Below are 27909 nucleotides of genomic sequence, written 5' to 3'. Positions count from 1 at the left end.
CACCTAGTGGTGATAGGTGGTCACTGCGGTGTGCTCTGCCCTCCAACAACGTTATGTTTTCAAACAGGAGTTGCCATGATCAATTCGATAGTTCAAGTACTACACAAACGCCTGCATAGAAAACACTTCAGAGTGTGTATGATTTCAAATATAAGGTTTTAATGGTGAAAAGAATAACTCTTCGTCAAACCGGAAGTAATTACAAACACCTTCTGGTTCTTTCCTGTGACGTAGCGCTAGCTCCAGATGCTACACGCGGGAAACAGGCGAAGCTGCTCATCACATCGACAGTAAGAAGTTTTATAATTGTGTTTTATCGGTTGTTTAGAAACTAATTTTTGAGATATGTACACGTAACATGGGAGTGAAGCTCGCCTACGTGCTTTGTTTGGAGCTATTCTGTTTGCAAAATTAACTCTGTTATATCACTTGATTTCTTTACACCGGCCTAGCTCTGCTGGAGCGCTCGATTTGATGTACACTGTGTCTCCAGTGGGTCGGTGCTTGTAGCGAGTGTTGCCTGTTACTAAATTGAGGACTCAGTCGAAGTCAGTGCAGCATCGTTCTGTAAAAGAAACGCACCTTGTGCAGTTCAAGTTAGCCTAGCTATTGTTAGTGGCGCAGCAGTATGCATGTTAGAAATCGCTTTGATTAAAAAAAACAGTTGGACCTGACCGTTTACTAATCGATTTATAACCAACAGGTAACAATATAATACTGCGTTTAGTATCTAACGTTACACAATCACATGGTGTCAGGTTTCTCTCTCTCTTCAGTGTGACTCAGTGCTCGGCTCAGCAGCTAGCTAACGTTAAGTGTCTCCATCATGTTTTCATCAATATCAAGGAGCTCATACTAAAAATGGAAGCAATTAAAAATGACCGCTTTAAGGATACTTCATGCCCCAAACTGTGAATATAGTTTTAAAATGCAGTGCTTGTATACGCCCTGTGGATGTTTGGTTCCATCTAATGCATTTTTTTCTGTCTGCAGAACATCAGTCGTCGCCTGTAGCCGAGATGGGAGACACACTGGAGTTCAGCGACATTTACCAGGAAGTCAAAGGCTCCTGGGTCAGTACCCTCATCAACCACCTCTCCTCTCTAAACTGATATGTAAAGAGGACCCAAACTGGAAGGAAGTTCGGAATACTATCAATACAGACTGAGATTCACTTAAAAAAAGCTTTGTAGAGCTAAAGGTTGTGTTCCTGAATATAGCTTTGAAATAAGTGAAAATTAAATACCGTGTCAAATTAAAGACCATGTAACAGCTGTATAATAGGCATGTTTTTGAAACTATGAACCCACTTTGTATTTACTGAAACTCATACAAAATTATTGATACAGTTAAATAATCTATAAGTGCATCCCAGTTTTAAATTGATTATCTAGAACACAGGTTATCTATCAGATTTTTAGCCAAGGTAAAGTGTAAAAAAAAAACAAGTAAAAGTGTAAAAGAAAAAAAAAGTCATGCTAATTTAAGTGAATGAATCTGAAAACTTTTCATGGACCCCACTTTAGGAATCACTGAAGCAAGGGGGTTGAGTTTGTTGATTTGTGGCTCTACAGACATCTCTATGCTGAATTTAAAAGTTAAGTTATGTTTGAGCTTTTTGGGGCAAAATTGTATTTGTGTATCGTAAGTTGGGATGTGGAAAAATATCAATCATTATTTTTCTGCAAAATCATTTTTAGAAGTTATTCTTATGAACTAGGGCCACAAAAAAGTTATTTCAATTATTTTCAATCATCTGCCAATTCTTTCCTTTAAGTAGTCTATTAAATATCAGAAAAAGGGGAAAATTACATCACGTTTTCTCAGAGCCGAGGTTGACGAATTCAGATTATTTGTTTTGTCTTACCAACAGTCCAAAACCCAAAGATACATTTTTTATTAATATAAGACTTGGAAAGCCAGAAAATGTTCACATTTGAGAAATTGGGACCAGTAAGTTTTTGGCGTTTTTGCTTAAACAATGAATCTATCGCCAAAATGGGCCGATTGATTTTTGTCAGTTGACTAGGCCGATCTCTTTTCAGCTTTACTATAATCAAACTCTTTCTCTGGCCTTAGAATCCCAGCCTTTTAACATGAGTCCTGTGTCTGTCTGTGTCTGTATCTTTGTCGCTGCAGAATGATGGGCGGCTGCGTTTCAGCAAACAAAATGTGGTTTATAAGAGCAGCAAGACTGGGAAGGTGGACAGCATCCAAGCAGGAGAGCTCACCCTGGCCCAGTGGAGACGAGTGTGTTTAGGTCATGGCATCAAGCTGGGCACCAGCTCAGGACATGTCTACAAATATGACGGCTTCAGGGACACGGTGAGTGCGGTTTAATAAACCAGCGATTTCACCGTTTTTAAGGTTTAGAAGGCGAATCACGCTCTCGAGCTCCTGACTGATTTTCCTCCTCTTTTTCTTTTTTTCCTGTTGTGATACCTCAACAGACTAAATCTTTCTCCCTGGTTGTATTTTTCTGTTTCTGGGAAGTAATTGTTACCTTACACAGAGGAGAACAAGGCATCAGTGGAATATTACAGACTGACACACTGCTGGTTTGTTCAGCGCTGTGTTTATGACGAGATGTAACACAAGCAAGGAGACCACCGATAAACAACTTCTATCCCGTGTCTGATATTTCCACAAAAAAACGCTACCATCTTGCGAAAAGCCACTCTGTGTGTGTGTGTGTGTGTGTGTGTGTGTGTGTGTGTGTGTGTCAAAAGTATGTGAATGAGTCGGCTCTTCTCTCAAAAGCTCCTAATGGGATTAATGAGGGAAACCAGCGCTAGCATGTGTGTTCTATAAACAGTGTAATCATCGGCTCATGTGAGTCAGTGTTTATATCAATCCACTGAAACAATTTGGCTCAGAATACAGACAAGAAAAAAAGTTTTTTTATCACCCTATTTTTTTTTCTTTCCCCCGCTGCTCTGAGTGTATGGCGAATGTCAGCACGCAAGTAAAAAAAAAAAAACTGGGATGGAGGAGCGGGTATAACCTGGAGTCTGTGGCTGCGAGCGGTCGCGTCTCCTGGGGTTAATCAGCATACTTTTTTGGAGATGGATCTGTTCGTCCCGGAGCACAGGGCGTGATGTCATTGTTTATTATCCCACAGCCAGTGTCAGTAATCGGGAGTTGGCTGGAGGTTTAGCCGCTGGCAAGCTGTACAGGAGCATCGATGCATCTGTCCCTCTGAAGTGTCCTTGAGCAAGACAGCGAGTCTCTGCCAGAGAGGCTGTTATGTAGCTGACCTGCAATTGTCTACTTGAGGACCAGGGCATGACCAGAGGCATGTCCAGCGTTTCTGTTTGTGTCATGTACATGTGTAGTTTGTTATTGGCCCAAGACATCATCGTTTACATTTTAAGAGTGTGGCATTGAATGTACGCAGCTGCCCGCTGTGGTTGCATCTTGGTAATAGGGCCGAGTATTGAACAAAACTTTTTTTGGACCAACCAATACAATTAGTCGATTATTCAATTGTCCGAAAAAAACAACAATTCTTTGATCAATTAACTGTTCAAGTCATGAAAAAAATGCTAAATAATGTCTAGTTCTGGCTTTCTCAAACACGAGTATCTGCTGTTTTATATAATTGAAAATTATATATCGTTTTAGTCGGATGGTTGGACAATACAAGACATCACCACCTCAAATCAATTAATAGAAAAAATAATCGTTAGTTTCAATGCTCGCTCAGACTGGTACCCATTATATAAAATAATATCTAGCTTGAGTGGTCTTGTCTAGGAGTGGGTATCAAACCTCAATATTTTTTTTGGTTACAGGAAAATCTATGTCTAGAATACGTCAAGTATCAAAAATTAGTTTAAAATGCTTGGTCAAATTCATGGGCTTCCTCAGTTTTCTGATTTAAAATATGGATTAGCCAGCTTTGGACTGTCTTATTTAGGCACAGCTCTTGTACAGCTGCTTGTTTGTACACAACATTTTAACAAAAGGGTTTTGTAGTCAAACTTGTGTATATTCCTCAAGGTAAAGTATAGAAAAGAGCTTTTTGTATCACTACTGCAACTTTCGCAAAATATATATATATATAAAATATTTGCCGGCGTATTGGCAAGTTAGTTTCAGATTAGTGAGTATTGATCAATTTGGCTGACTATGTGCCCAAAAATGTGGAAGCAGGAAGGCATTATCCAGTTTTCCCCGATACGGCCATAGTTTTATAACAAATGAGAGGTTGAAGGTTGAAAGGAAAGCATGGTTGAAAAATGTACTAATAAAAGACAGACGGTTATGTTGGGTAAGACTGTGTGTGGGTCTTTGGTGGGTAGTGGGGGGGTGGGGGTCTGTGTTTTATGATTAAATGAACTGAGCAACAACAAATCTGCCAAAACTGTAATGAGGAGTAGAGAAACACTCAACAGGCCTGATGAGGACACTGGGACTGAACACACATACACAACGACACAAACAGACCACTTCTGCACAAACTCTTTTTTTTTTTTTTTTTTTTATACATTTTACACATCTGCTCACACATGTTCTCCTATATAAACAATGCCTTAATCCAGGCTAACAAACATGCTGATGAACGCACACGCACACACTCTCTCTCTCTCTGGGCTCTAATTGGCTGTAATAACCTTATGGACAGGCAGATATCCAGGTGCGTAAACTCTGTTTCCCACAGAGTCTCTACCCGGCACACACTCGCACACCACAATCACTTCCACATGTGTGTGCACTACTCTGTGTGTGTGTGTGAGAGAGAGAGCATGTGTTTGTCGCTGTGTGTGACTGGTTGTGTGTGTCATTTGCAGTTGTAAGCGGGTCTGCAGGATAAATAAACAGGCTGATTGTCAGCGGCGGTGTGGGGATGGGAGGAGGACAGAGGGGCCAGATGGATTACATTCACCTCCAGCGTTCCCAAGAGGCCTCGGCGGTGGGCGTGGTTATAATTGCGTCGTGATTAATTAGCTCTCCATCCCCTCACTCTTCTTGGAGGGTGTTTTTCTAAGCTTTGACCCATGCGGTGCCAGTGTGTTACTGCCTTACTAACATGAAGCCTTCCTCTTTTTCATTTATTTCCTCCTCTTTTCAACACTTCCACTCCTGTCAACTTCGTCGTTGCTTTACCTTATGTCCCCCCCACCTCTCTGTTCCCCCTCTTACCTCTTGTCCATCAGGACTTTGAGAAGATCTCTGAGTTTTTCAAGGCCAACTACAAGGTGGAGCTGACGGAGAAGGACATGTGTGTAAAGGGATGGAACTGGGGAACAGCCAAGTTCTCAGGTAAAAACACAACAGTCAAAATGTCCTCACCAGTAGGTTACAGCAAGATTAGCTTTGACACAGGAGGCCTGTACCACGAATCAAGATGCCCTATATTTAGTTATTTAGTTACCTGGCTTCACTAATCCTAACAATCGCGGTCCTGCATAAGCTGTGTCACGACGGTGGTTAACAACTAGTTCAATCAACCCAGGGTTTCCCAATCCAGCAGCGTGAGTGTTCATATAAAAGAGGCGGTGTTTGCACAGCACGACCAATCGCAAACATCTACCAGAGCCGCATATTTTATATAAGAGGAAATTATAATTCTACATAAATATGAAGAACACAGACACGGTTTTGCAGGCAAAACGCAATACAGTCGCTGCTTCCTAAAACAGGAGGAAAGCTGACAAAAAATAGCCGACGTTGTAAATGCATAAATCACAACGCTTATCAATATCTTCCCCATCAGTCAGGCACTAGATCTGACCATAATTACACTTGTCCTTTACATAAACTGTCGTTGCTTTAGCCTATTATTTCAGTTGCAACCCTGGCAGTGGAAGCGATCGTGAGAGCAAATAAAATAAAATATATAAAAACATAATTCAAACCGATGTGCGCATTGGCAACACACGGCTCAAGATGTCGATAGCCTATATGTAATTCCCTCCCATTAAAATCTATATATTTCATAAAAATACCGATCAGGGAATGTTAACGGGGTTGTCAGTCTCTAAATGTTTTAACTTTTATGAGCACATCCCTCTCTCCCCCTCTCTCTCTCCCTCTCCGCACACCGAGCTCCGCCTGATCTTACCGTCCTAATTTCCACCGGTTGCGGTGACGCCGTTATCAATCGAGTGTTGATTGGTCAGTAGGCGGGGCTTTTACACCGGTTGATCTCTAATCTCCAAAATAACCTGCTCCTCACCAGGTTAGGTGTTCAGCATAAGTTACCACGGCGATTGAACCCGGTAACAAGTGATCCACCGTCGTGGTACAGAAAACCCTGGGTTGAACCTGAAGTTACCTCGTTAACGCCAAATCTTGCTTCGTAGTATAGGCCTCTGGTCACTGTAGCAACGTAAACTAGACTCTTTTTTTCAATTGATAATTTTGTCAAAAAAAATGCAACCTGCAGTCCAAAGATATTCCCTTTTACTATTTTATATGACGGATAAGCATCATGTCCTCACATTTGAAAACCAGCAAATGTTTTGCATTTTTGCTTGAAAATGGCCCAAACGATTAATCAATTATCATAATTAGTTGTCAATTAATTTTCTATCAAACTTATTGGTTAATCGACTTCTGTTCTTCAGCTCTAATGTACTTGGTTTTGAAAATGAACAGCAGGGTGCAAATTAGCAGCTACAGTGTCAGGTTGTTTATTCTCAACAATGTATTTTTATCAACCTAAATGATCTGTAAAGAACAGCATAAAGACAGTTTTCTCATGTGCTGATGTTTGATATCTTTTAACTAAAAGGCTCTATAATGATGGCACCTCCGTGGGAAAAAAAACAAAACATATTTACTTTTGAAGATTTGAAAAATAAGCTGCCGCTGACATTAGGTTTTCCTGTTTCTCTCTGCCTCTCCCACCGCAGGACCGCTGTTATCATTTGAAGTAAATGACAGTACAGCATTCGAGGTCCCGCTGTCCAACGTGTCCCAGTGCGCCACAGGGAAGAATGAAGTCACTCTGGAGTTTCACCAGAACGACGACACAGAGGTCTCCCTCATGGAGGTCCGATTCTACGTCCCGCCCAGCCAGTCTGATGAACGACAAGACCCTGTGGAGGTGAGGAAGGATGGGCTACTTCCTTTTATACTTCTAGTTCTTTCTCAGATACATCACCTTTTTTCTTCTTCTTTTTTTTATCTGCGTTGATAATAGTGCTAAAAGTGTGCGTTTTCCTACAGGCGTTTGCTGAGAATGTGTTGTCTAAGGCTGATGTGATCCAGGCCACAGGAGACGCTGTGTGTATCTTCAAAGAGCTGCAGTGTCTTACACCCAGAGGAAGGTAGACGATCAACACTTAAGCACAAAACAAAGTCACTCACAGATTTCCTCATTTGTTATACCATTTACACCACTCACTTCAGACTTTAGCTAAACTGATCTCTCATTTCTCTTTTTTCCTCACTCAGATACGACATCCGTATCTACCCAACTTTCCTTCACCTCCATGGTAAGACCTTTGACTACAAGATTCCCTACACCACCGTCCTCCGTCTATTCCTGCTGCCACACAAGGATCAGAGGCAGATGTTCTTTGTGGTAAGTGGACTTTTGTGCCTAATTTTGTCACTTTTATTGTATATGTACCCAGAACAAGCTTCTTTTTTTCCCCTTGCTGTTTCTCTCGTTCCTTCTCACACTCTTTCTCCCTGTTTGTCATTGTGTTGTTGTCTTAATAGATCAGTCTGGATCCTCCCATCAAGCAGGGTCAGACGCGTTACCACTTTCTCATCCTGCTCTTCTCCAAGGAAGAGGACCTTACCCTAACCCTCAACATGAGCGAGTGAGTCCATGGCAGTAAAGGACACCATGAGTTTATGGGCTACATGAAGCCAAGTGCAATATGAGCTATATATATGTGTTGATCATGGGGACTCAACTTAATGATAACACAAGTTTGCTTTTTGATGTTGTAAAGCATTTATCCACTAGGGGGAAGCAAAGGTATGGAGTAATTTACATGAGTTTACAGTGGCACCAGCTACTTCTTCTGTTGTTTGCATTGTTGCTTACACATACTAGAAAGCTGTGTTTATGTGAAGATGTTAAGCCTGTCTTTTCCTGTGTTTGTGTCTAACAGGGAGGATGTGGAGCGCCGCTTTGAGGGCAAACTCAGTAAAAACATGTCAGGGTCTCTGTATGAGATGGTCAGCAGGGTGATGAAGGCCCTGGTCAACCGCAAGATCACTGTGCCTGGAAACTTCCAGGGGTAAGAACCTAGTAGACAAAACACATTTTCTCATATACGTAAGTAAATCCGGTTAAATGTGCGTCACTCTTCCACAGTCACTCTGGAGCTCAGTGCATTACCTGCTCCTACAAGGCGTCCTCGGGCCTCCTCTATCCCCTGGAGAGGGGCTTCATTTATGTCCACAAGCCCCCCGTGCACCTGCGCTTTGAGGAGATCTCCTGCGTCAACTTCGCCCGAGGCACCACCACAACGCGATCCTTTGACTTTGAGATCGAAACCAAGCAGGGAAATCAGTACACCTTCAGCAGCATTGAGAGGTGAGGACCCTACACGCAGAAACTCAGAAGAAGTTCAGCCAACCAATCCATCCATACTGTAATGAATCTATACAAACATTAAAAAATAAGCAAGCATGAGAGTGGAAATTTCATGTACTGATGTATTTGAAAAATACTTTAAAAGTTGCATTCATTGTTATTGAGATAAATGTCTCGTGATATAGATTTTAGATCATCTCGTCCAGCTTGAAGCTCTCTAGTGAATTTCAGCCAAAATAATCCCGGTCTTATTTCTCTTTTTCTTTTAGAGAGGAGTATGGAAAACTGTTTGACTTTGTTAACGCTAAGAAGCTCAACATCAAGAACAGAGGGTTCAAAGAAGTAAGTCATTTAAACATCTCCCAGTTTGTAAGCAAATAAATTTCATGAGTTTTGTCAGACTTCCATCCCAGTTATTGATGCTTGTTGCCCTTCTCCTGTGTGTCCGTCCTTGTACCCCTGTAGAAGAAGGTGGGTATGGTCACGGGCGTCACGTGTGAACTAGGCGCTTTGTTTTATCGGTGTGGATTGATTTTTGCTTGCATGTCGTGCTTGTGTGTGTGTGTGTGTGTGTGTGTGTGTGTGTGTGTGTGTGTGTGTGTGTGTGTTCCTGAGGATTGTTTCCTATAATCTTGATTTTGGTGTGAGGTTACCAGTACAATTGCTGTTGAACCGGATACATTCTGAGTGATTTATGACTAATCATGGGACATGGGGGTGAAGGAGTGTGAGACTCTGATAACGTGTGTGTGTGTGTGTGTGTGTGTGTGTGTGTGTGTGTGTGTTCGTTCGTGTGCGCTTTTGTTTGCATCGTGCTGACTAATGTGTGGCCCGGGGGCTTTTGGTGTGCTTTAACACTCGACACAGCTGTCAGCATGACCACTGCCGAACATAGGCAGTGCTGATTGCATTAATGCTGTCTGTTGACACGTACAAGTTCCTGGGGCCCGTTTCAGGAAGGAGGTTTAACAAACTCTGAGTCTAACCCTGATGTCTGAGTTGATTTACCCTGAGATGGGAAACTCTGGGTTTTCGGTTCCAGAACAGCTGATTTGAGTTGGTTCAATCAACTCCGAGTATGTTCACTCAGAGTTAAGCACGTGCACCACCACAATAAAAAGGCAGCATGAATGGAGCCATGATACTACGATTCACCATGGCAACAACCACAAACAAACTGGTCGCCGGAAATACTCATGCGCACAGCGAGATTGAACATATATTTTGTTAAAAAAAGCAACACGGCTGCTGCTGTAAAATAGCGAGAATTGGTGTGGGAGAGAATTGCTGCTTGAGTCAATGCGTAAGCTCTAATATAGTGTATTAATTTCATATTTAATCACAGGTAATCTATAATATTACTGGTGAAAACTGGAATGGTAGTAGGCTACACCTATAATTTGATTTAAGCCTGGTTCACACGGCAGGATAATTAGGCCGATTTTAGCCCCGAAAAAGTAAACTACTACTAATCCCATTCTGAGGCTGCAGCACCATCAACAGAATTATGATTTACAATCATTTATTTCTTTTTAATGTCTCTTACTGGTTTGTGTCAAGGGAACTCTACAAAAATATTAAAAAATGTTTCAGAGCGAGTCACACTCTTCTGTCGGCGTTTTGCTACATTGGCTTTACTAATGTGCGCCTGATACAGACTGAATGAATGAATGAGGAAATGAAAGAGCGCTGTGTCAGAGGGAGGAGACTGAGAAATTTGAGGTTTATTGAAGAAAACCTGCTCCTGACCTGGTTAGGTTCACAGGCTCAGTTACCATAGTAACTGACTCGGAGGTTAAGTTACCTCTCTTTCTGAAACGGGCTGGAGTGACCCCACTCTCTCTCAGGTTTAAGTAACCTCCCTTTCTGAAACAGAAAACCCAGAATGTTCACTAAACCTCCCCTGGTCTGTCTGACAACAAAGTCCAAGCAGCAACTCAGTGTCTCTGGTTACTGGGCCATCTGTTGCCATGGTGACAGGGTCCGTAGAGTAGGTCAATGAAAATGAATGGGCCTGCTCTCCATTTCCTGTTGGTGTTTTAAGCGCCTCCCTGACTTGCCGTCTGTCTGTCCCCTGGCAGACAGATATTGCTGCATGGACATGGGAAAACTGTTTGGATTTGGTCTAAGATAACATTACAATACAGGGACACTATGTTTTCATCTGCTGACCGACAATGCCGTGGTGTGAAAGTCTTCTTTTTACTCTTGGGTGGCATCTTTTATGAAATAAATTTGGCAGGACTAAAGAAGAACAGGAGGCCTCAGGTAGCTATTTGTAATTCACTACAAGGTGACGAAGTTAAGAGAATTTGCTGACTCCGGCTTGGAACACTCCGATGAGGGAGCATCACAGAAAACAGTAGGAGAGATGTTGGTTAAGAATACAGAAACTTACATGAGGCCCAATGTTAAAATTCATGACATCCAACCAAACATGGTGCGTTATTTTATTTTATTAATTGGCCAATAAATGTAGTCAATCAAAGGAAAATAGACAATATTGATAATTGATTATTCGTGTAAGTCCTATATTAAGTAAAAATCCCCACAAACTTCTCAAATAAATACTTATGGACTATTGGTTGGACAAAAGAAGCAATTTGAAAATGTACCTAGACCTCTGTGAAATTGTGATTGACATTTTGCAGTATCTTCTTGCATTTTATTGAATAAATGAACAATCTATATTCTATCTAACATGAGTGTTGCCTGGCGCCTAGTAGGTCCTGGAAGACTCTACAATGGCTTTGCTGTATTGTGAGTACTGTTGGTTTGTTTTCGTTGTTTCTGACCGTGCAGTTTACTTTCAGGGCATGAAGGGTAAGATTGATGAGTACAGTGACTCAGACGACGACCAGCACGACGCCTACCTGGAGAGGATGAAGGCTGAGGGCAAGATCAGAGAGGAGGGCAACGACAGCGAGGAGTCAGATGGCGAAAGCGGTAACCGTCTCAGTATGACAGAAGTAGGCAACACATGTTGAGTTCAGAAGATCAGTAGGTTTGATTTTCTGCCTTGTATCTCTCTAGATGAGTCGTTTAATCCCGGAGAAGAAGATGATGACATTGCAGAAGAGTAAGCGGCTTCTTCTTAAACTCTCTATTTGTTTTAAGTCTGTTGACCCACTCTGGCTTATTTAACCCAGCTGACGTAACTTTCCCCATTTCTCCACCTCTGTCAATCAGGTACGACAGCAATGCCTCAGCGAGCGACAGCAGCGAAGATGGGGACGATAGCGATGATGCGAGCGAGAAGAAGAAGGCCAAGAAACCCAAAGTGGTGAAGGAGAAAAAAGAGAGGAAACCACGCAAAGAGGTGGGACAGGGAGAAAACATGAGAGAAATATTAGGTTGTAAAAAGACGTGAATCCAGCAGTGATTTTTCTTTTTTTGCCTCTAGTATTGCAAACAGATGGTTAGTAGCATATATTAACCTGTGTAATTGCACTCTTTTCCCTTTAATTCCCTTCCTTCCTTCAATCTGAGTAGAAGAAGCAGAAAGAAACCGGCGGTCCCAAGAGGCCGATGAGTGCCTACATGCTGTGGCTCAACTCCAGCCGCGAGCGAATCAAGTCAGAGAACCCGGGCATCTCCATCACCGAGATTTCCAAGAAGGCTGGAGAGATGTGGCGACAACTAGGCAAAGACGAGAAGGAGGTAAGGCAGGAGAACAAGGAGGAGAGATGATTTGCTGTAATTTTACTCCTATGCTCTCACAACACTAGATATTTAAGATAAATATTAGTTTGCATTTCACATTTATGTTTGCTTTGTGGCTCCCAGTGAGTACAACAGGACAGGATTGTGTTAGAGAGTGGCTGTGACTATAGAATAATATAAAAGCAAAGTATGAAAGTTGTAGGTATGATCATTTCAATTTTAACAGATTGATCTCAATAAGTGGCGTATGTATGACACGCCAATTCGTATGCCATTATTGGCGTGTTATCAAGACACATACTCGCTTTTTAGCGTGTTTATCAACGCCGTTTGGCCTCCATTGACTTACATTACCTTGCAATTGCGTGGCAATTTACGCCGTAGCGAGTAGTATGAAAGCCCGAAAATCCACATAGGGAGGGAGGTGGGTGGTGGGTGGAGGATGGGTCAAACAACACAGGACTTTCACCCCGGAGACCGGGGATCGTGTCCCGCGTGTCACGTTTCCTAAAGTCAACCGTCGCTTTCTTCTTTTACTAAAGTCAACCCCGTTATTCTTTCCCTAAACCCAACCCCTCTGCTGTATACGGCGTAGACATACACGCGGATAGCTCAAAATGTGTACAGATAACACGCCACTTGGCTTTAGAAAGTGGCGTGTATGTTTACGCAAAGTCATGATGTCACATTGGGATGTGCACCTATTTTATTCTCTGAAGTCAATGTTACTTAGTGTGTCATCAAGAGTGTTTCTGTCATTTAAAATGGAAAATTAACGTAATTAAACTTTTTTTACACAGTTGTCAGAAGGGAGGCTGCACTTATTTTATGGGTTACATATGTATGCCCATATAAATCAATCTAAATACATTTAGTTGACATTAAAGTTTTGAAGTGCATTATCTCAAAGAACTACAGCCAGATGGGGTGGTTTAATTACACGTTGAACTTGTGCTATGCAGAGCTGGGTTTCATCAAACCCAGTCTGTATTCATTTGTCCCATGTTGTTTTATTCATTCCTCTCCTTTACACTCCCTGCTTCTGTTCCTTCAGGAGTGGGACACAAAGGCTGGAGAGGCAAAGAGGAATTATGAAAAAGCAAAGCAAGAGTTCAAAGAGAGTGGCGGAGGAGCAACCTCCAGTTCCAAAAAGTAAGACTTACAAGACATAAACTTGTGTTTGTTTTGTTTTTTTCTTTGATAAAATCGGTCTTAAATATGTCTGACTTCTTTTGTCCCCACCCTTAACCTGTTAGGGAGAGCAGAAAATCTGGAGGTAAGAAGGAGGAGAAGAAGAGGAAGTCTGCCAGTGCAGACAAGGACAGGGAGCGGGGAGGAGGCAACGACAGCTTCAAAAGTAAAGAGTTCATCGAGACCAGCGAGAGTTCATCAGACTCTGACCATAAGAGCAAGTCCAAGAGGAAGAAGGTAATAGTAGATAAATAGCTGCTCAGTGAGAACAAGGCTTTTATTTTCAAATGTGTTTTTATGTTGGCGTAAATCTGCACATCAAAATCAACTAATGGTAATAGCGGGAGGAGGAGAGAGGACTTTTTATATAAGATAGTCGACAGGTCTGATCGCAGAAGAAAAGGAAAGGACCAGGTAGGACTTGTGACAAAATAAAATAAAGCGATGAGGAGAAGGTGCAGGTAAGAGCTAGAGAGGGGAAGAGCCTAGCAACGCAAGCAGCAGGAATTCAGAGTTACAATAAATATTTTTCGTAATATTTAAAATGAAAAAGCAAGACCAAAATTTGTTATAAAAGTAAGTAAATGACTGGTATTTTTTAATTTGATTGCATCTGTCATTTTGTTGGCAAGAAGCTGTGGTATAAGAGGGAGAATACCATAGGAATAAGATGGATGGAAAGGCCATTGAACAACACCTGTCAGTGGGTCGTTATTAAGGAACCCACGCAACTTCGAGGCAAGGCCCACCCTTCAATAGTATTCACACACTACTATTGGCCAAGCGTCCATGCTAACGCAAGGTAACCGGATTTGTTCCGGTCCTATCCCCTGACTAATCGGCTATCCTAACCTTAACCAGTCAAGGTCAATGCCTAACCCCAACCAATTGAGCTGCTTCGTAGGGCAGGACTTGCCTAGAAGTTACGTGGGATCCATAATAACGCGTCAGTGGGGCCGGAAAGTCTGTCGCAGCTTGCTGGGAGGAGAGCGGTCTGACGCAGTGTGGGAGACGTTCTCCTGAGCTCCAGGCCGTAGGGAGGAGGGCCCAGCGGCAGCAGGTCAGCAGACCCAGCCCACTGTTCGGCTCATTCTCTGTAATCAATGTAGCGTTAAAGGATGGCGGAACTAGCAAGCCAGCCAGCAGACAAGTTGTAAGTTGTTAGTTAGCTAACGTTAGCTTGCTTACTCCGCCGTGCCCCCACACCTCACCTGTCACAGAAAACGAGCCGAAAAAGCCGTCACTCATCTGGCGATAGCAATGTGCTTTGTGTGGATGAAGCATTAGGCTTTTAAATTTGACTCATTTTGCAGCTGGCTCTCTGCCTTGTAACGTGACTACCCCACTGCTCATTTGTCAGTTACTGCAAAACCTCACCTCCGCAACTTGCCACAAGTTAGTTTATACGTTGGCAATGGTACACATTAAAAAATGGTATTGGCCTTTTCATAATTTTTATTTCTGTGGAAACTACCTTCCAAGTTGTATGTTACACAAATCTGATGGATTATCTCAGATTGCATAGGGAACAAAAACCATCTTGTCTTTATTACACAATACACACACGCACAGTACTAATCCCCTCTTTGTATTTTTAACCAGGAATCTGATGAGGAGGAGGAAGAGGCTGTGTCCACACCTGCCAGCTCAGAGGAAGAGTCTGACTAAACACACACACTTTTACCCATCTGACACACAAACCAAGGACCAAGCATTTATGCTCTTTATGTTGATCTCACACAAATGGACTGACCGACGAATCAACAGACTTGAGTTGTATTTTTTTTCTTCTACATGTTTTGCTTTAGGAGTCCACACTCGTCTTGCGACTCTGAAAGCTCGTGATATTTGATATTCGAACGAGTTTTCCCATGAGCGCTCAGTGAAATAGTATACTGGTGTACAACTTTTCTCAGACTATAGGAGTTGATTTAATGTGGATTAGAAGAAGAGGAGTCGATATGAAGCTGTTTTGTTCTTCCTTTGTAGAGCATTTAAAAACCACAGTTAAGTGTTTTTTTGTGTTTTACCATGTCTTGTTTTCAGACTTGAATAAATAAATGAATCATTTTTAATAAAGCCGCACTTTGCTGTTTTTTTGTTAACGTCTCTTCTGCCAGAAGGTAAAATGGGACACAACCAAACTTTGAAGCTCACATGCAAGAAACCATGATGGCTCATTTTGTTTGAGAAACAGGGCTATTGATGTGTTGATTGACAGTGAGATTAGCCAACCAGCTTGTGTGCAAGCCAACTTTTTTTCAAGGTGGTCTGCTTTCATCACTTCAATGCATGTTTTGAAAGATACGTTTACATAAAGAAAAATGCTTCAAATGGTAACACAGGCCCAAAGAATGAACTTTGAACCTCAACTTTTTAGGCAGCATGAATAAGAAGTCCTAAAGTGCTCATAAAGAAATGGAAATTGTAATGCCATGGCGCTTTGCAAACTCAAACACCTGCTGAGGAAGATCATGTGATATGATCAAAATCTCCAGTACCGCTACTAAATGGACCTTTGGTGAGATTGTTTTGTCATCTGTTGATGTCTAGTTCAAGAATGAACTTTGAGCCTCGTCACAGCCATCTTTCTAATCATGCCATGTTAAAACACTTCTCATGATTAAAGGCAGCATGCAGGATTAAAGTCCTGGCAGTGTGACTGTTCTCCATAGTCTTCCAAACTCACTGCACAAGGACTCATTTATACATTTTACTGGTATTTTTCACCACATGAAAGCATCCACCTATCCACTGTTAAAATGGCACTGCAGCTCAGGGAGATCTTTGCTCTTACTGTAGTCTTACTCTGGAATTTCCCATGGATTCCTATTCTCTGCGGTGTTGTACATCAGGCCCATTTAACCAGGCAGGGTGGTTTGAGAGTGTGTTATCACTGGAAGTTAGATGGCAACACTAGTGAACGTTGGGGGGACAGTGGTTTCAAACAGGAGACCAATGCCTAAGTACATAGCGGTTTGTAAAAGGGCTTCTATATTAGGGTCGAACAGGGTGGTTTTTAAGAGCCAAACACTCCCGGATGTGTGGTTCACTTCCAGTTGGACAGTGTTGGTTGTGATGATAAGATACAGTCATTTGAATTGATTTTTGTTCAAATATATATTGAGTGTTCTCAATGTGTGCCGCTTGAAATTACAATTTCCCTCATTTTCACTGCACCTTCTTTTTTAAGTGCTATTTTAAAGCTTTCAAGGAAAACAAGAGTCTAAAGCCATGCTTGCGGCTCTGTGAGGCTGTACTTGGGTAAATTGGTGCTTTGAGCTAAATGCTAACATCAGCTTACTAACATGCTCACAATGACAATGCTGCCATGTGGATGTTTAGCAGGTACAGTATAATGTTCTTAGTTGAGTGTGTTAGCATGCTAACATTTGCTAATTAGCAGTAAACACAAAGTACAGATGAGGCTGATGTAAATTGTTTTAAAGGAATTTGCTCAAAAACCAAAGTATTAGAAAATGTAAAAGGTTTTTTACGGTGCTCGATGAAAAGTCATAGGGATCACTAATGTGATTAACTGAGGCGGACATGAATGTCTAAACCAAATTAAATGGTAATCCATCAAAAAGTTTAGTTTAGACATTTCACTCAAAATGACAAATGTCAATCTCATGTTGGTGCTAAAAGAAACGTTGGGGGATGAAAGTAATTTGAATTTATTGTCTGGGAACCATGAATATACAAAATTGGCTGCCAATTTGTCTAATTAATGTTTCAACTGTTTCTGTTTCAGTTTGGACCAAAGTGGTGAACCGATGTCATTGCCATCCCAAGAGCCAAAAATAAGTATTGTCGCTGTTTATATGTGAGGTTGTGTTCACGTGATCTTGGGATGTTTGTGTGCTGGCATGTCCTAAATGTAGCGGTCAAAGACAGATTATGTGTGAATGTGTTTACATAGATTCTTTCCTGTTGAATGATGATCACTTTCATGATGGTTTCCCCTTTCGAGGAGAAATCCATCGGACTATCCTCCAGTCCTTCCTCATGTGTGTCCGCATCTACGATCTCACAAATAGTGTATCACAAATGTAGATGTATATGTTTCACAGTATCGATGACCATTACAGGAATACTTAAAGTCTTTGTGATAAACGTAACATTAGTCACATGCAGCCTGAAAGCTTGTTCATGTGTGTTTATCCTGTCTTGTATTAGGTTACCAATAAGTGACCACAAACATAATGGACCCACTTAAGAAATGACAAAGTCTCTAGGGACATGCACGCACTCACGCACACACACACACACACACACACACATACGCACATACGCACACACACACACACACACACACACACACACACACACACACTGTCATTGCATCATTACATCCTGATGTGAGAGGCAATAATGCTGTTGGTGCTTGTGAGTGTATTGAGAAGTGGTCGTATCATATGTCGCAATTATTATACAGTTGTCAATAACAGTGTTTATCATTTATTACAGTGCATCAAGTCTCTTATAGGAGTCTTAAAGTATAGAATCAGATTGTTTTTTTTCTATACTGTAAGGAACAAAATGATGTTAAATGGAGACACATTGAACAGTTGTTTTTTGTCTTGAGTGGTTACATTTAAAGTTATATGACACTTTCAGAAGTTTTCACAGCTACTTTCAAGAAAGATGAGAGATCTCAGATCTCAGATGAACTTGATCCTGATTGGCTTCCCATCTGTCCTGTCTGTAGTGTTAAAAATGGAAAGATATGTATTTACATGTATTTGTCAAACATGGCACTTTCTTCATGAGTCAGAATAAATATAAAAAACGCAATCAGTCAGCAATGTACAGTATAGAAACATTTTCTCTTCCCGGATGACACAGAATTTTTTTGCCCGATACAGATTATCAATTCTGACATATTTATATTCTTTTTCAACGTTTTTGGGATCCCTTAAGGATTCCTTGAATTGTGACACATATATACTGAGTGGGACATTTACATTTTACTTGTTAGTGCTTGTTAGTGCTTCCTGTTGGAAAACTGTAATTCTGACGCTATTTCTACATTTTCAATAATATTTAGCATTTTCTTTTCTACAACCAAAGCGAGAGCTGTGTCCGGGTTCTCGGCAGTAAGTCGGACTCGTTTCAGGTGAGAGTTGGCCTCCGCCAGGGCTGCGCTTTGTCACCAATCCTGTTTGTAGTATTTATGGACAGGATATCGAGGCATAGTCGGGGTGGAGAGGGGTTGCAGTTTGGTGGGCTGGGGATCTCATCGCTGCTTTTTGCAGATGATGTGGTCCTGATGGCATCATCGGCCTGTGACCTTCAGCACTCACTGGATCGGTTCGTAGCCGAGTGTGAAGCGGCTGGGATGAGGATCAGCACCTCTAAATCGGAGGCCATGGTTCTCAGCAGGAAACCGATGGAGTGCCTTCTCCAGGTAGGGAATGAGTCCTTACCCCAAGTGAAGGAGTTCAAGTACCTTGGAGTCTTGTTCGCGAGTGAGGGAACAATGGAGCGGGAGATTGGTCGGAGAATCGGCGCAGCGGGTGCGGTATTACAGTCAATTTATCGCACCGTTGTGACGAAAAGAGAGCTGAGCCAGAAGGCAAAGCTCTCGATCTACCGGTCAGTTTTCGTTCTTACCCTCACCTATGGTCATGAAGGCTGGGTCATGACCGAAAGAACGAGATCCAGGGTACAAGCGGCCGAAATTGGTTTCCTCAGGAGGGTGGCTGGTGTCTCCCTTAGAGATAGGGTGAGAAGCTCAGTCATCCGTGAGGAGCTCGGAGTAGAGCCGCTGCTCCTTCGCGTCGAAAGGAGCCAGTTGAGGTGGTTCGGGCATCTGGTAAGGATGCCCCCTGGGCGCCTCCCTAGGGAGGTGTTCCAGGCACGTCCAGCTGGGAGGAGGCCTCGGGGAAGACCCAGGACTAGGTGGAGGGATTATATCTCTAACCTGGCCTGGGAACGCCTTGGGATCCCCCAGTCGGAGCTGGTTAATGTGGCTCGGGAAAGGGAAGTTTGGGGTCCCCTGCTGGAGCTGCTACCCCCGAGACCGGATAAGCGGACGAAGATGGATGGATGGATTTTCTTTTCTAATTTCATGTCACTTATCAGTTAGTCTCGCTTTGCCAGACCATCCACACGCTGCAGAGCGGAGGAGGGTCTGGCTACTCCACAAAGCATTCTGGGATGGCAGAAAAAACGTGCTCTGGTTTATTGGCATTTCTTTAAACCAATCACAATCATTATGGTCGGTAGTAAGCTCCGCACAGAGCCGCTGCAAAATAGTCGCGCGAGAGAAAACTCAGATTGGACAGATAGTCTAGCTAGCTGTCTCAATTTACCATGCACAGATCTGAGGAGCAGTTAACAATAGTCCTCATAAATCCACCGAATTTAAAATTCCAGCACAAAGAAAGCGTAAGGAAATGGAATATACATGCATCCGGCGGAATTTCCTGTGGGACCGGAGCAATCCCTGAAGTAACGTCAAGGATATAGACTACTTATCAGTTGACATTTACAGAGATACTAGTCTATCCTCGACGTTCAACTTCCGGGATTGCTCCGTTGCAGACGGAAATTCCGCCGGATTTCACTCATTTAGGTATTCGTTGCCTTGGACTTCCTTTGTGTTGGCATTTTAAACTTCGGTCGATTTATGAGGACTAATGGTTAACCTTTTCTCAGATCTCTGCAATGTAAATCCAGACAGCTAGCTAGACTATTTATCCAAACTAAAACAACTTTTGAATGTACTTTCCACCAAAACAAGTTCCTTCCTGAGGCTAATTTGCAGATTTCTAGAATTTGGATATGCCAAAAAACTGATATTTGGCCTGGCAGCCTGAACACGGTCTAGAAGAACAGCCATTTTAGCTAGATGTATTTTTAAAACAGATGAAATCAGATCTAGCTTTTAACCATTTGACTAAGGAATGCATTAAAAGCTAAGGCATATTTTTCAAATGGCTATAATTGATGAGTCAAGAGGTTAACAAAACCAGGACATCATGAACCATGAAACAGCTGATGTACCTGTACACTAGTATACTTGTATATTGTTTAAGTAACAATCTTTGAGAAGCCTGTGTAAATTTTGACCAGAGTGAACGAATGAAAACTAACCTTTTGACTAACTATCCCGTTTAATGCCTGTTAAAGAGCCTTGCTGTGAAATAAACCAATAAATAAACCAAACAAATAAACAGGTAATACAATACATTATGTATATATGATGTTGCGTCCTTTATGGTTCTGAGTGAAATGTGAAGGGTTGGGAGTTACAGTAAATTCCCCTGAGTCGCTCACTAACACTGAAATGAATAAATGATGGTAGTGTACTTTAGATAAAAGCATACTACCTAGATGGGATGAGTAGAGCTGGGAAGGGAGGGAGGGAGACCTCATTTTCCTTCCTTTCATAGACACGGAGGAGCAGCCGCACCAGCTGTCCCACAGGGAAAAGTGTGTGTGTGTGTGTGTGTGTGTGTGTGTGTGTGTGTGTGTGTGTGTGTGTGTGTGTGTGTGTGTGTGTGAAAGAGGGAGGGAAAGAAAGACACTTTCACATTATCCTCTGGCTCATATGAGTATAGGAAGAGGAGGTCCAGTTTGTGTCATAAACCAATGAAACAAAGAGGACAGGGACAGTGAGGTTTAACCATCAAATATGCAATGAAGCAGATGAACACAGACCACACCAAGTGAGTGAAAGACAGGACCAGTGTGATTTCTCTCATTAGAATCAGGGGTGAGCTATAGTTTTATCACTTCACTTCCCTGAAGGCATCTGTTGAGGACAGGAGTTGCACTTTTCTCTCAGACTCAGGAGGACCCGGCCCGTTGTCTGTTGCTCTCTGACTTGCACTAACAAGCAGCCATGGGCTCCTTGATGTTGGGCTGCGTCACTGACTTCTTCACTTACGAGACTACCAAGTCTGTGGTGGTCAAGAGCTGGTCTGTGGGCATCATCAACCGGCTTGTACAGCTGCTCATCATCGTGTATTTTGTCGGGTCAGTGATGTTTTTGTTTTTTGTTTTGCATGTTTAGTGGGTCCTTGGTTGTTTTTTTTATCCGTCCTTCCCAGGCTTTGTGGAATTAGAAGCTCTGAGATTTCTCATGTTTAAGGTTGGGTTCACGCAAATTACAAAAATACTTTTTTTTAACTTGCCATGCAGATAGTTTAGATTTTATTTGGCCAGGGTTTGAGATATCCTGTCACAGTTTTCCCTGTATTAAGTAAGAGTAGCAATACAACAATGTAAAAAAATACTCCATTACAAGTAAAAGTCCTGCTTTCAAAAATATACTTAAGTAAAAGAAAGGAAGTATTATTGGCAAAATGTTATTAAAGTATTAAAAGTTAAAGTACTTATTGTGCAGCAGAATGGCCTGTCAGTGTTACATTATTATAAATGAAATCATTTGAGGATTATTGCTGATGTAGGAACCTGTAAGCAGCATATTATTGTTGCATCTGGTCAAGAGTGAGATCATTCTAACTCATTTATATACATTAGTTCTTTAAGAGTAACTAGTAACTGAAGTGGAGTAGAAAGTATTACACTTCCCTCTAAAAGTTAGTGGTGTAAAAGTATGAAGTAGCATAAAAGTACAGTACAAGTACCTCAAAATTGTGCAGGAAAGTAAAGAACCTGATTAAATATACTAAGTTACTTAAGTGCTGCACAGAATATGTGATAAAAGAATATTATCTTTAGTTTAAAATTAAGCTGGGGATGTTGCGATCAAATGATACATCTTAGACCAGTAGGCCACAGGGATCCCCCAAATTTAAAAATTTTAAATTATGTTTTAGTGAAAAAAATCTACAAGTAGGATGAGACTTTTTTGCACATGTTGGCAGTGCAAATAATGAATACTTTTATTTTGTACTGTTGTTATCATATTTATTTCTAGCCACACTTGGTACCTCTTATGTATTATCATTACCTGCAATAGTTAAACATGCAATTTCAAAAAGGTTGTTTAACAACATACGCTGTTCTCAAGATTTGTGTGTGTGTGTGTGTGTGTGTGTGTGTGTGTGTTGAGTTAAAACTCAGATAAGATAAACTACTCAAATAACAGAAAGGAGTACACAATATGGAGGACATAAGTTTCACTTAAAGATTTAACATCTGAGCACTGCTGAAAAGAGAGGGTGGATCAGAGAAGGCAGCTGTTGGCGATCGGAACAGAGAATAAATAAACAGTAAAGTTGTCAGGTGGTAGTTTATGTGCAATGTAGGTTTCAGTTTGTCCATAAATAAATGCTGTGGCTCCTAAAGACCAACATCTGAGGCTATGATTCCTAATTATCATTAGGTGAAACCTAGGTCTGGTCTGTTTAACAAAGTAACATTATTTACACAATAACACTTTGGATGAGTAATCCAGGGCAATCAATTGCTGAAAATAGCATGATTACATTGTTGAACTGATTAAATTAAAGCAGCCCTCAATTATTTGTCTCAGACGTAACTTAATGTTATGTGATATGGTTAATAAAGTTAGCATAGTGAATTTTTAGACTAGAGGTACATTTTTTTATTAAAACAAATTTTAAGACTGAATTTGACGACATATTGTATGCAGAAACAAGACTCTTCATGCTCTCCACTTCTTTAACTGAACTCTTGACCTTCTGCTAAATCGTTTGTGTCCTGCAGCTGGGTCTTCATCCACGAGAAAGCCTATCAGGTGACTGACACCGGCATCGAGTCCTCTGTGATGACCAAAGTAAAAGGCTTCGGTTACCATGGCAACCGTGTGATGGATGTGGCCGACTATGTGTTCCCCCAACAGGTGTGTGACTCTGATAACATGTGGTTAATGCCCACACAAACATAAGCATGACCTTGGACAAAATAACTATCTTCAACTTTGTCTGAGGTTCCCTATCGGAGGGACTAAGACATAAGTCCTTTAAGGTGGAAGTTGAGGTTTGGTGGTGGTTTGAGGTGCATGTGAAAGAATCGTCCAAGTTGATTAGGCCATTGTTGATCCAGAAACTTTGGTTATGTGTGTTTTTTTTAAATCTGTTTTATTGTGAACAAGCTGTCTGTCAGTTTATGAGCTGATCAATTTATCATGTGCGGCACATTTTGACCATTGTTTGCATTACATAAAAATACAGTATCTGCTGTGTTTCAGGGTGCAGATATCTTCTGCATCATGACCAAACTCATTGTCACAGAAAATCAGTTTCAAGGGAAATGTGCAGAGGTGAGGACACATTTAAATCATTGGTTACCAATCAGTTCCAGTGCATTGTAACATTTTCTTTTTCCCTTTCATGACCAAATGTGGCTTTTGCAGTCAGAGCCCTGCATGATGATGTAAAGCTTGCAGTTTCAGGAACATCTTTTAAATCACTTCTAAAAACCTATTTTTAAAGCCTTTTACAAATATTTGCCCTAATCTTTTATTTTTCCACTTAATGTCTTAACTGTTATACTTTTTTATTTGATCCTTCTATATTTATTGTATTGTATGTCATTTGTGTACCTGATTTTAGAAGAACTCCAATCATAACTCCAGAGCTCTCAAGGCAATCATAGAAAAGAGTCCTTAGAAAGTCTAATTCAAGGAACATGGGCACATATCTTCTAACTTGCCTCATTTTAACAATACATTCTATTGAAATGTTTAGTAATAATTTGGTCCAAAAAGCTCAAGGGCTAAGTGTATATATGATGTAATTTTAAGTGTCTGTGTGTTTTTGTGTGTTTCAGTTTGGGGACAAGTTTAGTTGTACCACGGATAAAGACTGCCACAAGCATTTTGGCAGCATCCTTACCAACGGTGAGTCTAACTTCGTAAAGAGAAACTTTAGCTAAGCTCACACTACACAACTTTCAAAGACTTTCACAGATCGCTGTACTGTTTAGACTACATAACTTGCTGTCTTGTAATCGGGAATCTTGAAGTCGTGGTTTTCACGCTACACGACTGACCCATGACAGAGGGACATAGGAAATGACCTAATACCATCCACGAGACAGGATTAGGACATTCCAAAAATGAATGTCCAATAGAAACAAGCTTTCCAAGTTGCTGGTGCACTTATATGCAGTGATAAAACAAAGAAAAAAGAGGATTAGGGGCTGTTGTCATTGGCACACCTGTTTCCACACGTCACGGTCAATGCTCCTCCAAACTCACAAAAAGAACGCAGAGGCTGAGTGCTTAATCATTTAAACTAGTTAAAAATGCATACATATATATATATATAATAAATCCCAGAATACCCTTAGAACTTTTCATAATTTTGATCAGGCTGAAAATTGTTGTCATTTTTAAATCCTATTCATAGTGGCTTAAAAATAAGGGTCAGGTCCATACATAACCTTCAGGTTTTGTTCAGTTACTTCACCTAAATGTCTGTAAAGTAAAATTAAAAGTAATGTACAGAAGTAATGGCTGCCACTGTATTAAACCATATCACTGTGTCTTCCTTTAACTGACATTCCTCCTCTCTTTCTGTCTTACAAACCAGGGGTAATAACAGGTGTTTGCATTCAACCCTCCAACAACACAGAGAATGGTCGGTGTGAGATTGAGGGATGGTGTCCAGCTGAGAATGACCTGGTTGAGATGTAAGATTTACACATACACACACACACACACACAGATCTTGTCATCCTAACCCCTCCTTCTCTGTCAACATCCTGCCCAGCCGCCCGATGCTAGATGTTAACAACTTCACTATCTTCATCAAAAACAGTATTCGCTTTCCACTCTTCAATGTCACCAGGTAGGTCACACACAAGCCTGCATACACACACATTCTCCAATTTAAGCAGCTGAAAAAAAAGTGTGGAAAATACATAATAACACATAGTCTGATATATGCTCCTTTAAGAACAACAATAAAAGTTGTTTTCTAATCATAAAAATGAAATCATTTTCTCTCAGAGGGAACTTTCCCACCACAATGACGGCCGCAGAGATCAAGAGCTGTACCTACCACCCGGAGACGCGCCCCTTCTGCCCCATCTTTCTTGTGGGGGACGTGCTGAACTATACTGGGCAGAACGTGGATGACCTGGCATCCCAGGTCTTATTCGCCCTCTATGCCCTCTCCTTCTCAACATTTTCTTAACTCTTTATCCTCAAGGCTAAAATGTTGCAACTGCACAGGAAATAAATTAAATAAAGTGTCATAAGATTTTACCCTGCGGATTCATGCTGTTGATCGTCAAGCCCTCTTGACAGTGCTGAACAGTAGAGAGAAAATTATATTATGACTGATTAGCTGGTGCCAACCCGGCTGGCTAGCAGGTTAACAGTTAGCTCGACAACAACAGCAGTTTCCAAGCCGGAGGTTGAGCAAATAAGAAGCAGGCTAAATTCTGAACACTAGAGGTTTCTCCCTTATTTACCACTGCCTTCTCAAGGTGCGTCTGTTTTCCTTATCCTTCTCTTTCAGGGTGGAGAAATAGGAATTAACATTGAGTGGAAGTGTAACCTGGACCTGGACATTGACTATTGTGTACCCAAGTACTCATTTACGCGACTGGACGCACCATTTGCCAAGAATGCCATCTCCAAAGGCTACAACTTCAGGTCGTGAGGCTGATTTTTATTCTGGATGTCTGCTCAATCTTTTTATTTATTTCATTCTTTAGTCACAGTTTGTCTTCTCTTTGAATGCAGATTTGCCAAATATTTCAAGACAGAGAATGGGACAGATTTTCGGACACTTCACAAAGCATTTGCAATCCGCTTTGATGTTATGGTCACTGGCAATGTGAGTTGTGTGAAATTGTGGCAACCCGGAAATTTGTGTAAATATAAAATGTTAACAAAAAAACATTTTTAAACCTCATTTTTAAGAGATTGCATTTGACATTTATTGCAAAACTGTTGTCACTTAAAAACATGTTTAAATGTGTCCTTTAAAGTTATATAATACTATAACAAATTGTTTAAAACAGCAACATAAAGGATTACTTGCCAGTTAGCTTAGCTTAGCAAAAAGACTGGAAACAGGTTGAAGCTGCTAGCCTGTTCTTTTAGAATTTGGTTAATGTTAGGAATACATAATTAAAATGTAACATGTTCATTAATGAGCTTCAGGCTAAGCTAAGCTAACTGGTTGCTGGCAGTAGCTTAATTTTTACCATACAAATGTGAGAGTGGGATTGATCTTCTCATCTAACTCTCAACAAGACAGCATAAAAGTGTAGTACTCTGTAAATGTTAAGTATATCGAAATCGTCATCTTTAAGAACCTGAGTTGATCTTCAGCAAGCAAGTTATGCGGAACACTGTTTTAAAAAGCAAACTGGAAGGGCACTCGGAGAGTGCAGATCTCTGCCAATGCATGCCCTATCACACCATGTTGATGCAGTGTGAATTTTCACAGTCGGATACTATTTTTTCTGATTATTCCGACACCACATCAATGCCACTCCACAATTCAATGAGTTCTTCCTTGGCCCATGCAACACCCTTCCACCAAGTTTCATGAAAATCAGGCCAGTTTTTCTATAATCCTGCTGACAGAAAAACAAACCAATAAACAGACTAACCGAGCCAAAAACATAACCTCCTTGGCGGAGCTAATAAATATAAGTATATTTAAATGTCTGGGACTGTTTGTACATTAGGTCACCTAAACTGACCCTATCTCTTCCAGGCAGGAAAGTTTAACACAATCCCAACACTGATCAACCTGGTAGCTGCCTTTACCTCTGTTGGACTGGTAAGGATTTGTGATCAGGCTAAAGATAATAAAAATGTATTTTTCTTGTTTGCTGTCAGCTTTGATTATACTTTATGTTATCTGTGTCGGCAGGGTACAGTTCTCTGTGACATTATCCTACTGAACTTCTTGAAAGGGGCCGAACAGTACAAAGCCAAGAAGTTTGAAGAGGTAATGCATGTTTTGATTATGCATTTTGACTACCAATACATACAGACGCTGATGGCAGCGTGACCTTCACCAAAGAGTCCAGGTAAGCTTTCCTGTAAGATCTTCCTCACAGACTTCCCTCGTTGTTTTGTTCATCCAGGTGTCGGAGGCTCAGATAGAAGCATCCCTTGCTCAGAGCCCAGGCAGCCAGCTGTCACTTAAACCATGTATCAAGAGCTCCTATGATTCTGGAGCCATTTCCCTCGCTACCTCTGACTAACCTATCTGACTGACAACAACAACAACAATCTGAAGAAATTGGCTTTCCTCTCTCTTTCTTTTCCCTTATTGCCTTATTGCAAGAGATTCATTGTCTTTTCCGGTTGTCAGGATCTTGCAGTCAGTTTTAGTTTATGGGATTTAGTATAAAGAAGGACAACATTGTTGTTATCTTTGCAATTTTGCAACAATTAGTGGGAGTCACAAGGAAAGAACTATGTCCTTGTAGCAATAAAGTATTAATAAAAGAAAACTGCAGAGAATATACTATTTACGTAACATTTTGGAGAATGTCTCTTTCTTGTCATGTTCACACACTCACCAACTGCCCTTCTTCTCTGTCCTGCACAAATAAAAGCACTAAAGAGTCTCCTAATGGCGTAAGGACATGGTTAATAATATTGATGTGTGTGTGTGTGTGTGTGTGTGTGTGTGTGT

At 41.2% G+C, this 27909-nt stretch overlaps 2 protein-coding genes across 5 annotated transcripts; both read left to right on the top strand.

Annotated features, from left to right (window-relative positions):
• The first annotated feature begins 80 nt into the window (after positions 1-80).
• ssrp1a (structure specific recognition protein 1a) lies at positions 81-15432 on the top strand. 3 transcript variants are annotated; one of them, XM_031303356.2, is made up of 20 exons: positions 81-290; positions 994-1073; positions 2140-2325; positions 5160-5265; positions 6861-7054; positions 7177-7277; positions 7405-7534; positions 7675-7778; positions 8076-8204; positions 8282-8503; positions 8773-8845; positions 8969-8974; positions 11317-11449; positions 11537-11582; positions 11693-11822; positions 11996-12163; positions 13221-13318; positions 13423-13594; positions 13810-13812; positions 14960-15432. In XM_031303356.2, the coding sequence occupies exons 2-20, from the start codon at positions 1020-1022 to the stop codon at positions 15023-15025; spliced, it is 2121 nt and encodes a 706-aa protein (XP_031159216.1). In that variant the 5' UTR covers positions 81-290; positions 994-1019; the 3' UTR covers positions 15026-15432. The 3 variants fall into 3 exon arrangements, with proteins under 3 accessions (XP_031159216.1, XP_031159218.1, XP_031159217.1); XM_031303358.2 differs by lacking the exon at positions 8969-8974; XM_031303357.2 differs by lacking the exon at positions 13810-13812.
• Positions 15433-20953: 5521 nt separating this feature from the next.
• p2rx3a (purinergic receptor P2X, ligand-gated ion channel, 3a) lies at positions 20954-27591 on the top strand. Of its 2 annotated transcripts, XM_031303100.2 has the most exons (12): positions 20954-21343; positions 23003-23138; positions 23487-23558; positions 24068-24137; positions 24832-24931; positions 25012-25089; positions 25251-25392; positions 25765-25901; positions 25992-26085; positions 26977-27042; positions 27136-27213; positions 27353-27591. In XM_031303100.2, the coding sequence occupies exons 1-12, from the start codon at positions 21210-21212 to the stop codon at positions 27470-27472; spliced, it is 1227 nt and encodes a 408-aa protein (XP_031158960.1). In that variant the 5' UTR covers positions 20954-21209; the 3' UTR covers positions 27473-27591. The 2 variants fall into 2 exon arrangements, with proteins under 2 accessions (XP_031158960.1, XP_031158961.1); XM_031303101.2 differs by lacking the exon at positions 26977-27042.
• Positions 27592-27909: the final 318 nt, after the last annotated feature.

The sequence above is a fragment of the Sander lucioperca genome, chromosome 1 (genome assembly GCF_008315115.2).
Source record: "Sander lucioperca isolate FBNREF2018 chromosome 1, SLUC_FBN_1.2, whole genome shotgun sequence".
NCBI classification, from domain to species: Eukaryota; Metazoa; Chordata; class Actinopteri; order Perciformes; family Percidae; genus Sander; species Sander lucioperca.
The sequence above is the reverse complement of the archived record's forward strand: the minus strand, read 5'-3'. Positions and strand labels throughout refer to the sequence as shown.